The sequence below is a fragment of the Puntigrus tetrazona genome, chromosome 11 (genome assembly GCF_018831695.1).
Source record: "Puntigrus tetrazona isolate hp1 chromosome 11, ASM1883169v1, whole genome shotgun sequence".
NCBI classification, from domain to species: Eukaryota; Metazoa; Chordata; class Actinopteri; order Cypriniformes; family Cyprinidae; genus Puntigrus; species Puntigrus tetrazona.
In genome coordinates, this window is record NC_056709.1 from 5,726,106 (window position 1) to 5,739,720 (window position 13,615).

Consider the following 13,615-nt stretch of genomic DNA (forward strand, 5'->3'; position numbering starts at 1 on the left):
TGCTGCTGGTCAAATATTATTGGTTCTGTTATTGTTATGCAATACCTGCAATCTTGTGCCTTTGTAGCAACTTAAAATATATTATACTGAATACACTGTGCAATATTGAAATGAACAGCTTTTAGAGTGTTAAAAACTTTAATGTTAAAAAATATATATATTTAGCACCTATATTCAAAAGCAGGATGATAGTGATCTCACATAGCTCTGGCAGTGTGTACCCACATCTATGTTTAACCATTCTACCATTAACCATTAACCACATCTACATGTCGTAAAATCATGCTGACAGTGAAATTGCTGTTAATACAAACTGTAGAGAAAAAAAAAGCATTAAAACCCAGCAACACAACTGTATCTAACTTCATACCAGCAACACTGCTTCAAGTAAAGAGCAAGATTTATTTGATCTCAAAACAATCATTTAAAAATGCTCTCTAACTGCTCTGGTGGTACCTCTGTCATTCAAGTCAAATAATTACTGTGTTTTGTTAGGAGACCCACAACAGTTCTTCAGTGGCTTTATAGGTTATATTAATTTTTTATGAATGAATTGCAAAAAAAAATTAATTAATTAAAAAATAAATAAATAAATAAAATAAATAAATAATATATATATAATATATATATATATATATATATATATATATATATATATATATATATATATATATATATATATATATATATATATATAATATTTGTAATTGGTCAATGTTCAAAACATGCTGGGAAATCATTTTACTTGGATCTTCAAATCTAAAAATCTGTTTTAGAGAATAAAAAAAAAAATCACACTGACTTTCAAAACAGCATAGTAACAGCTTTTTACTTGTAGGAAATAAATGTAAATGTAAGAGAGCTATTATTAAGGACTAGCAAATCAACACCTTTCTGGAGTCAATGATTTACCATACACACAGAAACCAAGGTTAGTTTGTTTTTTTTACTTCGTTTGTATTGATTATTGATTGTAAATCATTGCAACATTCATAGCTAGAGTAAAACCATTGACCTTTGATGTACAGATAGACCACACCCTAAATGATCTTATAGAACAGCCTACATTAAACCTGATCTTTGGTTTAAAATAAAACAAAACAAAAAAATATGTTGTTGCTGTTGTTGATAGAATGTACATTTGAAAATATTGAGTTTGTACTGGGAGAAAAATATACAGGGCGTTCAGATAAGATGTATTGTTGCATAAATAAGCACACAGAGTTGCCATTGTCATATTTATGTAATATTCCCCGCCCCTCGAGCGCATGGTCGGACTCCCTGACACTGTGATTGGTTGATACGCCTGTCGCTCACGTCATGTCTTACACAAGTGGGCGTGTGTATATAACAGCGGCGCTTTTGTGTGATTGTGTAAAGCGTAAAAACCGCTGGAGGAAACAAGGACGAATTTTACACCTAAAGGCGCAAAATAAACACTACGAAAATGTCCGTGAATCTGACCAGCTTAGGAGCTAACCAAGTGAAAAACACCACGTCTGGAGAGGTAATAATTCACACAATACTATAAGTTATAATGAGCAGACTGTACAGTGCTGTGTTCATGTGCAAACTGTCAGTGAATGAATTCCTAAACTAAAATAGTACTAAAGAAACCCCGGTTCTTAAAAATTACACATACTACGTTATTACAATACATTTAAACAATATACATTTTAACGTGTGCTGTACTCGTTATCGTTTCTTTGTGAACTGAAGTAATTTTCTCTTGATTGCACGAGGTTTTCTCACACTGCACCTGTTAAGATGTAATGGATGTTTGTAACGTGAAGACCCTCGGGAACAGTTTACTTGATGTGATATAAACACATCGACACTGTGGGTGTAAATGAGAGCTCATTCGCTGCTTGCAGGTGTCCAATGCCATGAAAACACATTTAAGTCTTTATAATGTAAACAACACTTCATACCAAAGCAGTACTGGGTAATGTTTTTTTGTTGTTGTACTTGTTCTTATTGGGTAACTTTTAAAAAATATAAAAAAAAGAATCAATGATCACATATTGAATATTATTACATTAATGTTGTATATGTAAATGCAATCATATTAAACATTATATATGTTATACATTTGCCTTTTCTATAATATATAATATATTTAACATTCTAACAGTATAAAACATGCATGATATATGTGACATAAATATTTTATATTTTATTCTTTATTGAATTTTTTTTTATACTTTGTACACTTCTTCTTATATATATATATATATATATTTTATATATATATATATATATATATATATATATATATATATATATATATATTGTTTGTTTGTTTTGTTTTCTATTCCAACGCTGGATGATTGTAAAAAAACATTTCACTGCATGTCGTACCATGTATGTATGTGTATGTGACAAATAAAATTTGAATTTGAATTTGAATTTTGAATTTGATTTGAATTTGACTTACTGTAAATCCGTTTATTAAAATAAGTCATTTTCACTAAACATGATCAGGTAATGTCCATGAGCTTATATTTGTTTCAGAATCATTACTTACTTTTTGTTACATGACAGTTACGTCTCTTAATTGAGACTACCAGTTGTGTATAAAGAAAATAAGTTTTAATTACCGCTAGTGCATCACACTGCTGTCAAAGCAAATACCAACCACCCAAAAATGTAAATAAAGTTTGTTTCTTTCATGTACTGGAAAAATCAAAGAAGCAGTGTGCGTCTTGTCATCCGCATTTGTTCTGTTTGTCTTGTATCTTTTTCAATAGATGGTGGAGATTGGTTCTCTCTGGCGGGAGCAGACAGTTGTTCTGTTCTTCTTGCGGAGGTTTGGTTGTCAGGTGTGTCGGTGGATGGCAGCGGAGGTCAGTAAACTGGAGAATGACCTGAAAGCAAATGGTGTCGCTCTGATCGGCATCGGACCAGAAGAGACGGGAGTGAAGGACTTCAAGGATGGGGTATTCTTCAAGGGCGGTGAGGTTTTGTCACATAGCTTGGTTTATATTTTAGTGTTGTTCCTATTTTATTAGTTTTACACTAACGTTGCTCAAACATAAACTGTACTGGAAAATCAAACCAGTTTTTTAATCAAAATATCAAAATGCATTTAATTACATCTGGATCCAGAAGAGATGAATAAAAATGTCTAAAAATCCACAGTTTTTAGTGTAGGAACCAAAATTTGGAAATTTATCTTTTTTTAATATATTTTTTAAGTGAGTTTTTTAGCTTCAAAGACTGAACCACTAACTACTGTTCTAAAATGTTCAATTCATGTTTTAAATCACTAATCTAATTAAATCTAGTAAAAAAAGGAATACCTTTTCAGAGGTATTCCATTTGCATCATTTGGACATTCGGAATGAATTTGATAGTGTCAGTACATTTTGAGCTGCATTTTGAGCCGAAAGGAACAAGTGTTGATTTAAGAAATGCTCAAAGATTCATGCTAAATAGCCTAAAAGATCGCTCTATTGCTTAAATTTAATGCATGAACCAATTGCCTCTTCCTTTTTACTAGTTATAGCATGAAATAAACATGATTCAGCATCAGAATGTATCTTTTTTTAGCCTCATCAGTACACACCTTTTTTAAGTTCAGTACAGTGACGTTAATCTATTGTCTTCTCTAATTTGTTTGTTGGACAAAACAGTGGATTTGGCGTTATGATTGGTCAGATCACTTGTCAGTCAAGCTTCCTGCGGTTATTTGTATATTTCCTTGGAAATTTGAACAAGCGCAAAGTGAAAGCAAAGTGCGCTGTGCGTGCATTAAATAGTCACAAAATAAGACATTTGCATCAGAGCACTTTCTGCTAAAACACAGAAGAACACATGACGGTGCATTCTGACGTTTAAACAAAAGGTTTATATATATGCACGCACACACACACACACACACACAATTGAACCATTAAATGCAAGGAAACTAAAAATGAACAACATTTCTTAAAGGTAGTTATTATTTATTTGCAACAATATTTAGGAGATATAAACATTTAAACCCGTAATAAACTGAAAACAGTAATATAATGCATGCCATAATGTTTTTTAATGTAACCAAATTATTTCAGATTGGGCAATGTAACTGACTTGTGACTTTCTTTCTTCCATTGAAGCCCGAGATGCATAAATTGTTAAATCACGCTGGATTCAGGTTTTGTTAATGTATCTCCAAAGACGGAGATATCCGATAAGAAAATGCAATGCTTTATACTCCTTCTTGTGAAATAAGTGATAACCTCGGGTTAAGCACATTATGTGTGTTTAGTTTTGAATGCATTGGTGATTGAATTTCTGTCTTTTTACAGTATTTTTATGACCTGTTACTATGGTTACCCTGCCTGTGTTTACCATGGCTATCATTACCATCTTACTGAACCTGTGAATCTTTAACTTTGTCTTTGTTTCAGACATCTACATCGACGAGAAGAAGCAGTGTTACAAAGATTTAGGCTTTAAAAGGTATGATGTTTGCATGTATATTTTTTAATGTGTGTGATGGACTATGACACAAGCATGTCAAAATGAACAAAAATGTTTCTGGTTTTTAAACTCAGGTACAATGCCATGAACGTGATTCCAGCTGCTATGGGAAAGAAAGTACGAGAAATTACCTCAAAGGTATGTATAACACATTACACATATAATGAGACTTAGTCATCAAATCACACATTTTTAATAACAACCTTATTTTAGGTGTTAAATATTGCTATTTCAACATGCATGTGACACTTCCTTGTAGGCAAGCGCAGGAGGAATTCATGGAAACTTTAGTGGAGATCTTCTTCAGAGTGGAGGCATGCTCATTGTTGCAAAAGGTAAAATTACAACTCTTCGGTCACATTCTCAAAACTAAATGTATTGGTAAAGTCTCAAAGTTAGCCATGTTATTATCTTTTACTTTTTTCTGTGTACAGGTAAATGTGTTAAAGAGGAGAACTTGGCCTTTATTATCACTAGAGGGCAGCAAGACTTCGCATTTATAAAATCTAGCACATGCAAATCTGCTCAGTGCTTAACAAAAAGAAGAAATCTGCCTGTAGCTAAGATTAACCATTTAAAATAATGTCTTCACGTTTGAGGATTTTGATAAGTCTCTGCACCCTTTCTTTGTCTCCGGGTTTAGCTCCAACCTAGCAATTGCACGAATTGTCTAAACAGGCTAATTAAGGTTTTCGGTATTAATAAAAAGTTACAGGCAAGTGAATCTGATCAAGGTTGGAACTAAACTCCGCGGTAACATGGACCCCGAGGGCCAGAGTTTAAAGGTTTAAAGGAACAGTTCATTTAAAAGTGAAAATTAGCTGAAAAGGTCTCAGGGCAACCAAGATGCTGCTGATTAAAGACGTCATGATAATCCAAACTGCTCCAGTTCATCAATTAAAACTATGTGTTTGTAAGAAACAAATCTATCTTTAGAGTTCTAAACAAACGCGTCAGTGGATTTGTATGGGAGATGGAGGAGGCGTTATTATTGATTGCGGAACTGTGTTTTGGCTTGAAGCAATAGTTGAACTCTCATTCTGAGGACACCCATTCACTACAGTGGATCTGTTAGTGAGGAGCAAGTGACGTAATGTTACATTTCTGTCTTCAATGGCCATGGATTGGGAGAATGATCAGCAAATAATCATTTTTGGCCATTCCTTCAAAAACTCAGTGTTAAGAAGTGCTTCAGCAAAGAGAGTCATTGCTAAATCGTTATCATTGTTAACTTGTTTTGGTTAAGGATAATAAAGCATATTTTAGGATCATTAAGTTATTGTGCAATGTGACGTTATTTTCAAGCAAATTAAACATGTTTACCCCCAATTCTCATCACTTGAATGCAGCTGGATCTTTTTTTTGTTGTTGTTTGCAATTCTCATTAATTTCTTGATGATTCTCATTAGATTCTCATTACTGTAACACAGTAATCAGTATATTTATGTTCAAATACTTTACTATATATATATAAATGTGTGTGTATTTGTATATATGTGTATGTATGTGTATATGTGTTGTTATGTTGATAAGAAAATTAAAACGAAAATGTGGCATGAAAACAATATCAGCATGTAAAAATGTCCCTCTGTTCAGGTGGAGAAAAGGTTCTGCTGCATTTTGTCCAGAAAACGCCGGCAGATAATGTATCTCTTGAGGACATCACCAAAGCTCTTGGGATCTCTGCGAACGTTCAGGCTGGTGAAAAGCCCCAGGTAAAACAAGAAACATTTGTCAGGTCAAACCTCTTTGATACTGGTATGCAGTCAGATTTAATATACTGTAATAGGGCTGCAAAAAACCAAAAAACTAAATCATAACTGGCGTTTATTCCCTCGAAATTGCAATTGCAATTATCACATCACAAATTATGTTTATACCATTGTTCAAAGCAACTGCATGCGATATTTGTACATGAACATCAGCCGAAAACACTCTTAACTGAATAACATTTATTGTTTTAGTATTAGTAATAGTATTAGTAATGGTATTAAGCCTCAAATGTCAATTAAACTTTGGATTTATTTATTCTTTTAATAAATAAAATCAAAAGCTAAAAAAAGAAATCTAAACTATGAATGGTATTATAATGTTTTACTAAAATTAAATCAATTGGAAAATCCTTAAGAAAACCTGCAGAAAGAAAACAACTGAAGCACACAGAATAATATAATTGGACTTTGAACGATTAATTGCCACTTTGAATGAGTACATAATTGTGGAATCGGTAATTGTTATTGCGATTAGAAAATTACTTTTTTTCTGGGAAGTAAATCAGTCAGGGGTTCTTCCACTAAGTTATTTCTGGTTTTGTTTATGGTAACAGGAACAGCATTGCAGTACATGATATCTGTTAGGACAGGATGGAAATTTTTTAGTTTAGTCAGTGATATAGAGTTAAACCTGCATGAATAATAACAACTTTCAACACAGACCAAATTTAAAGCCAAGTTTAACTATTCATTTATATCAGTGTTGCTGTTTTGCAATTTTTCAGTGTTGTTCTCATGCTTTTGCATGATATTATATTAAGGTCAAAAGGCAAGTGGTTTTTCACCACAAACTCTCTTAAAGTTACCCATTATTATGTTTTTGCTTGAATTTAATGAAAAATGTAACCACTTCAGCATGAATGTATGTTTTGAGGTCAGCGTAAATACTTCTATTGCGTATTATGTAGGAATACTTTATAATGACCGTTTCACTGTGGTTTTTATTCAGTAAAGGGTTTATAAAGTGTAAGATTTTTGGGTTGCATTGATCTATGCACGCACATGAGAACATATAAAGACATCCATTGTAAAACTGAAACACCAGAGACAACTTGAACTTGTTTTGCAGAATTTTGCTGGAATAGTATCTTACTAGAACATGGGGAAATGTGCAATTAAACCCTTACAGGCCTTCACAAGACATATTAAGGAATCTGTTTTATGCTGCAGCGTGACCTAATTCATGTCAGCGAGCGACTTAACAATTAGCTGTTCTGTAAAGTAAAAGCATGAATCTGTCTGATTTTGGAGCACAGATGCTTTGGCTTATGTAACTGGATGTTGGAACAAGTGAAGTGATTGTAGGATAGAACAGAGTGTTGTTGTGAGGCTGATCTCCTGGTTTAACATGATCTTAACGGCCCAAGGCACCACGACGCACCTGGGCGTGAGATTACAGAGGGCTCATATAACGACAAAACCCACTAAAACCAGCGGATGCATATCCCCAGGCTGTTATTTTTGATGCTGGTTATTTACGGGGGATTTTTACACAGCCGTGTGTAGAGCTCTTAACGTCACACGTGGTCTGAGGTAAAGAGTTTTAACAGTGGTATCCTGGAGGAAGTGACACTTTTGGCCTTTCTCTTCCCTGACAAGCTCAAGATGAGAAGCAGACTAAATTACCTTGTTCAAATGGTGAACGGTGCTTCATGTGTGTCCAAAGTAGGAAGCATAAACTTCCTCTACAGAAAATCTCCACAGAAACAGATTGTTAAATTAACCCATTAACCACGTTGGTGTCATATTTTTTACATCAGACTATATATGTGACCCTGGAAAACAAAACCAGTCACGGGTATATTTGAAGAGTTAATTTGCAGAAACGTTTTTTAAATAGATGCCTTATTCATTAATTCGTTCCTTCAAAATGTAAAATATTCCTAGGATATTAATATTCCTAGGATATTAAGTAAGATCATGTTCCATATAGGTATTTTCTAAGAACTTAATTTGTGCGACTTTAAAGGGTATTTAGATACTTTTTTTTTTAACCCTCAGATTCAGGATTTTAAAATAGTTGTATCTTGGTTAAATATTATCTGACAAATCATACATCAGTGGAAAGCTTTATTTCTATTTTGAATGTGTGTATTAATTATTTTCACAAAAATTACCCTTAAGACTGGTTTTGTGGTCTAGAGTCACATGTATGGTATATGTATAGAATACATATCTAAATAGCTCATACTCAAGGTAGAAAACCTCATAAAGAAAAAAACACAATTTGCCAGAAACTGAGCAAAAAAAAAAATTGGTACAGATTCTGATATATATATATATATATATATATATATATATATATATATATATATATATATATATATATATATATATATATACCAAAACATAACTAATTCTATTAGCTTATGAAAATCAGTGAGATCCTTTTAACAGTATAACAGACTACTTAAAATGCTTATATATTTAGACATCGGTCTACCTAAAATGTATATATATATATTGGAATATTAACTCATGATTATGTATTGATAATCAAGTAAACTAAAGATGTTAAGTTATAGCATTTATAATAAAATGAGTATTTCACAGCAAAAAGACACATGAAATATTAATAGAAATGCAGAAAGCCTGTATTAAATTATGTACAACAGGCATTAGAAATATTTCTTTCTACCATTAACCATTAACCACATCTACATGTCGTAGAATCATTAACAGCACAGTGAAATTGCTGTTAATACAAACTGTAGAGAAAAAAAAGCATTAAAAATGCTCTCTAACTGCTCTGGCGGTATTTCAGTCATTCAAGTCAAATACCTACTGTGTTTTGTTAGGAGACCCGCAACAGTTCTTCTGTGGCTTTATAGGTTATATTAATTTATTATGAATGAATTGTAAAACAATATATAATATTTGTAATTGGTCAATGTTCAAAACATGCTGGGAAATCATTTTATTTGGATCTACAATAACCAGTGGATCCAGTAAGTATCTGCAGGTTAGTATCTTTATCTAACAGCTAAAACCTGCATTTCAGAGGCATTTTATAGACCTAGTGTAGAATTGAACTGTCCCAGTTCTGATTTGATTTTATTACGTTGATTGCATGTAAGAAAAAAGACATGAGTAAATAAAGTCCAACTGAGATTTTCCTTACATTACCTACATTTCCAAGTACAGTCACTCAGAGAAGTATTTGATCACATAAAATAGCGTAGAAAATATATACTGTTATACGTATACTGTTTTAGTTTTCATATATGGTTATTTATCTCAAAATTCAAGTGAAAACTAAAAAAAATATAAGCTAAGGTTAAGTGTGTGTCTATATAAACTTGTGTATATAATCTTGTGTGTATATGTAATATTTTATTTTATTTGGTAGAAATGGAGAAATATTAATTCATGAAAAATATGATTTTGTTACCATATATTTTATTTAAATTAAAAAACTTATTAAAAAAAACTAAATTAAATTCAACAAATGTTTTAAAAACCTTGTGATTGCATCAGATGTATATTTTTCAGATGTGGCAAAAATATTTTAAATAATAAAATTTAAATTTTAGCATACAAGATGGCATCAGATCTGTACAACAATTCTCTTAATTTCATCATTGTTTTCGCACTAGGTATTTTTAGCATGTTTTTTTTCCTCACTAGCCTATTATCGTGATCTCATTTGTTTTACTTCAGGCCGAAGTCAAACGTCTGGTTTTCAGAAGGATCCATTGTGTCACACCACACCCCTAAAACTACCAAAAGACATTTAGTCCATCCAGAGAATAAACATGGTGTCATTCAGCAGCATATCTCAGAGTAGATCGGCCCCAGGGGTCTTCTTGCACCACCTCAGGAAGGAAAGGGCCCAACAGACACAGTCGAGAGCCCAAACCCAGTGTCGTCACTGGATGACAAGGGACAATCTCAAGGGAAACGTAACAGGCAATTAGGTAGACTTAAGACACTTTCAGAACAAAAAGAAACAAAACTCTCTCTGAGGCGCTGCCCTTTTTAAGACAAATTATAGTCCATTACAGATTATAAATGATATGATACAAATTGTACTTGGTATCATAATCTGGATTACACGTATTAAATAATGTAGTCTGACTACTTTCAGATTATGTTTCAACTGATTCATTTATTACATAGACTTGATTGCAATTGTGTACCACAAAAATAGAAAAAATATTAAATTCTTTATCAACATCTTGAAATGCATTACACATTGCGTTTCCGTCAGGGTTTTGCAAACTGTATGCAACTGGAAGATTCAAATCAATTTTAGAAAGCATAAAATATATAAGAATTGGGGTGAATCAATAAATGATCAATTATTTACTGCCGTTATGTGGATCAATCTACATAATAATTTTAATCATATTATGAGCATTTTAATGAGCAGTCTGGTCTAATTAAAAGTACTTAATTTTTATGTAACCTAGGTTAACCCATTTTGGGGTAAATAAGGTGCAAAGATGTACCTTTCGCGTTTTTATACTAGTCCCAGTGACAGTTTTTTCTGAGAGCGTGTGTTTTCAATAACTGATCTGTCAAATGTTCATAACCTCTGGGAAAACCTACTGTCTTTTGTTTGTACATGTTTATTCTTTGAATAGACTAATTTAAATTACTAAATAGCTAATTTTCCAGAGTTAAACAGTTGAGTTTTACTATTTTTGAATCCATTAAGCCAATCTCCAGGTCTGGCGGTAGCACTTTTAGCTACAGCTTTGGTCATAGGTCATTGAATGTGATTAGACCATTAACATCTCACTCAAAAATGACCAAAGACTTTTGATATTTTTCATATTTAAAAATGTACTCTTCTGCAGTTACATCATGTACTACGACTGACATAAAATTAAAAGTTGCCATTTTCTAAGCCAATAAGGCTAGGAACTATACTCTAATTCTGGCATAACAATCAAGGAATTTAGTTGTCGTGCCATGGGTGCAGCAGGCATAATGATGTTACACATTGCCTGAAAGTAGTCCCGTTTTAAAGGAAAAAATATTGAAACACTTTGGTCATTTCCGAGCGTGATGCTAATGGTCTATTCAGATTCAATGACCTATGACCAAAGCTGCAGCTAAAAGAGCCACCGTTTAACTCTAGGGGAGTTGGAAAATGAGATCGTCTGCATGGATTCCGTTGACGCTGTATGTTATTATGTCACTCGAATTCGAGTGACCACTGTCCTAATGCTCAGTAAGTCAGGGAACAACTTACCAGCACCAAAATTTGTGTAAACAAACCTGGGAGCTAGGGAGCAGTTTGAGATGCACCCTATGATTGACCCAGAGCTGAATTTTCACTGAATTTCAGTGAATCCGGGTTGGCCCGAAGTACGTTTTAAGTCTAATCTTCATTCTGCATTCACACACACAATCAATCGAGCAATTTACGGCTAATGTTACAACTTCTCATATCTAAATTACCAGTAAGGTCTGTTTATGTGTGACTAATGTAAAGAGCCGAACAATGAGCTAATGTAAAGAGTGGACCAATCAGAAGATCTCAGAGTTGCATCAAGCATTGCAAACTTTTGTTAACAGTAGCAGATTTGTATGGAAGGCGTCCTGTGCTTTTGGGGTTTTTTTTACATTCTTGAACACTGCATTTCACATTTTTACACTTTCTGTGTGAACGACCCATTAGCGGTGTGGTACAATAGATGATTTTGAACATTTCATATTGTAAAGCCAGACTTTTCATTATGGCATAAAGTAAAACGAATGAGACCACAATAGTATTGATTAAATGGGAATCTTTCTTAGGGTTTTTGTAATCGGAATTGATGTATGTACAATTCTGTTACAAATTTAATGAACTAAATAAACATTAAACTGACTTGAATAATAATGCTGTTGACTTCTTATAGATCTGCTTTTTTTTAGCTGAAATTAAGTTTGTTTCTTAATTATTAAACTCTATACTGTTAATAAATAGAACACACACTGAACTAAATTAAGCTGAACCATGACACTATTGTCTTGTAGGGATGCTTAACAGCAAAATTTGTTAACAGCAAAATAAAATTGATGAACTTTGCTTCAGTAATTGAGTTGTTTTAAAAAATGTATGTTGTATGAAGTGCTATATAAATAAAGGTCACCTTGATTTTCTGTGCATATTTGATTCTAGACAGTATTTTTTTAGATGATGCCTAGAATGAAATGTTATTGGTTTGTTAGAAATGCATAAACTCGATCTGGTGACTGTAAAATATTCTATTATTATATCTACGACAAAAAGCATGACAGCTGCCCTTTTAGGATATATGTTGCTTTGAAGTTCAATAACAGGACATGTCGCAGGTCTTGTTTACCCATAAAAGACCATCGGCGTCATCTTTGAGCCACCAATGCCATTTCCTCTGGAGCGTGGGATGTGTTAGTGACTTTCACACGGCTGTAAATGCATCGACAGACTGATCCTACTTTGATTTTAGCTTTTAAATACTAACTTTCCTATAATTAAAAAGGAAAGTTCTGCCAATACAATTTAAATTCTTGTGTAATTCCAAGCTTGTATGCATTTTATTGTGTGTCAAGCACAAAGATATTAAAAAAAAAAAAAGCGTTAGTGTTGTTTCTTGTTTAAATCTGTAAAATCAGTGAGATACAATATTATATAATATTTATGTTTTAATGCATTTTAACGCCAACCTATTTAATGTCACTTTTGTGTTCTTTACAGTGTAATGAAGAAGTTTGCACAAGATAGAGGATTCAAAGTTCTTCAGGGATTAATGGACTGTGATTTCTGCTTATCCAGTGTTGTATTCCCACTAATCAAATCATCTTCACATTTATATGATGCTTTGGTTTACATCCTAAACTTTAATGCACTGATCATAGAACTAAGGAATAAGAACATTAATAAGCATTTGTGCATCGTTGTTGATCAGTAACACACTTTTGATACTCTTTTCTTTTTTGATATATGCATTTAAATAAGTTTAATAAATAAGAGGTAAAAGATATTGCTTTAATGAGATTCTTTTATAAACCTATATTTATTATGATCTGTTTCCAAACACTTTTGACCGAATGTGACTTGTTAAAGAATGTGAATGACACTGTATATATTAAATCTCTTACCAAAGTATTTGTGTTTTTTAAATTCTTGAATGTGAGAAAAAAAAAAAGAACAAAATGATGCAGAGTATATTTGTTGCGTTATAAGTTTATTTTTGAAGCTTACATATTTTCTCTTATATAATATAACACTATTTTAATGTTTAGGGTAACTAAATAACATTTTAAAGCCATATATTTTATGCTTGAACATTCAGTATTGGCAGAACGATAGAATTACAAAGCATTCACTTGAAAAGTCATTAAAACATATATGGTCTCAACCAAACATGGACCCTATATAATAACAAGAGCATTTCTGTCTG

General features: G+C 32.5%; 1 protein-coding gene across 1 annotated transcript; it reads left to right on the forward strand.

The window, feature by feature from the left end:
• Positions 1-1,351: 1,351 nt before the first annotated feature.
• On the forward strand, positions 1,352-13,320 carry prxl2b (peroxiredoxin like 2B). The gene is made up of 7 exons (XM_043251466.1): positions 1,352-1,507; positions 2,751-2,955; positions 4,395-4,446; positions 4,542-4,605; positions 4,727-4,802; positions 6,064-6,182; positions 12,910-13,320. The coding sequence occupies exons 1-7, from the start codon at positions 1,448-1,450 to the stop codon at positions 12,934-12,936; spliced, it is 603 nt and encodes a 200-aa protein (XP_043107401.1). The 5' UTR covers positions 1,352-1,447; the 3' UTR covers positions 12,937-13,320.
• The last annotated feature ends 295 nt before the right edge of the window (positions 13,321-13,615 follow it).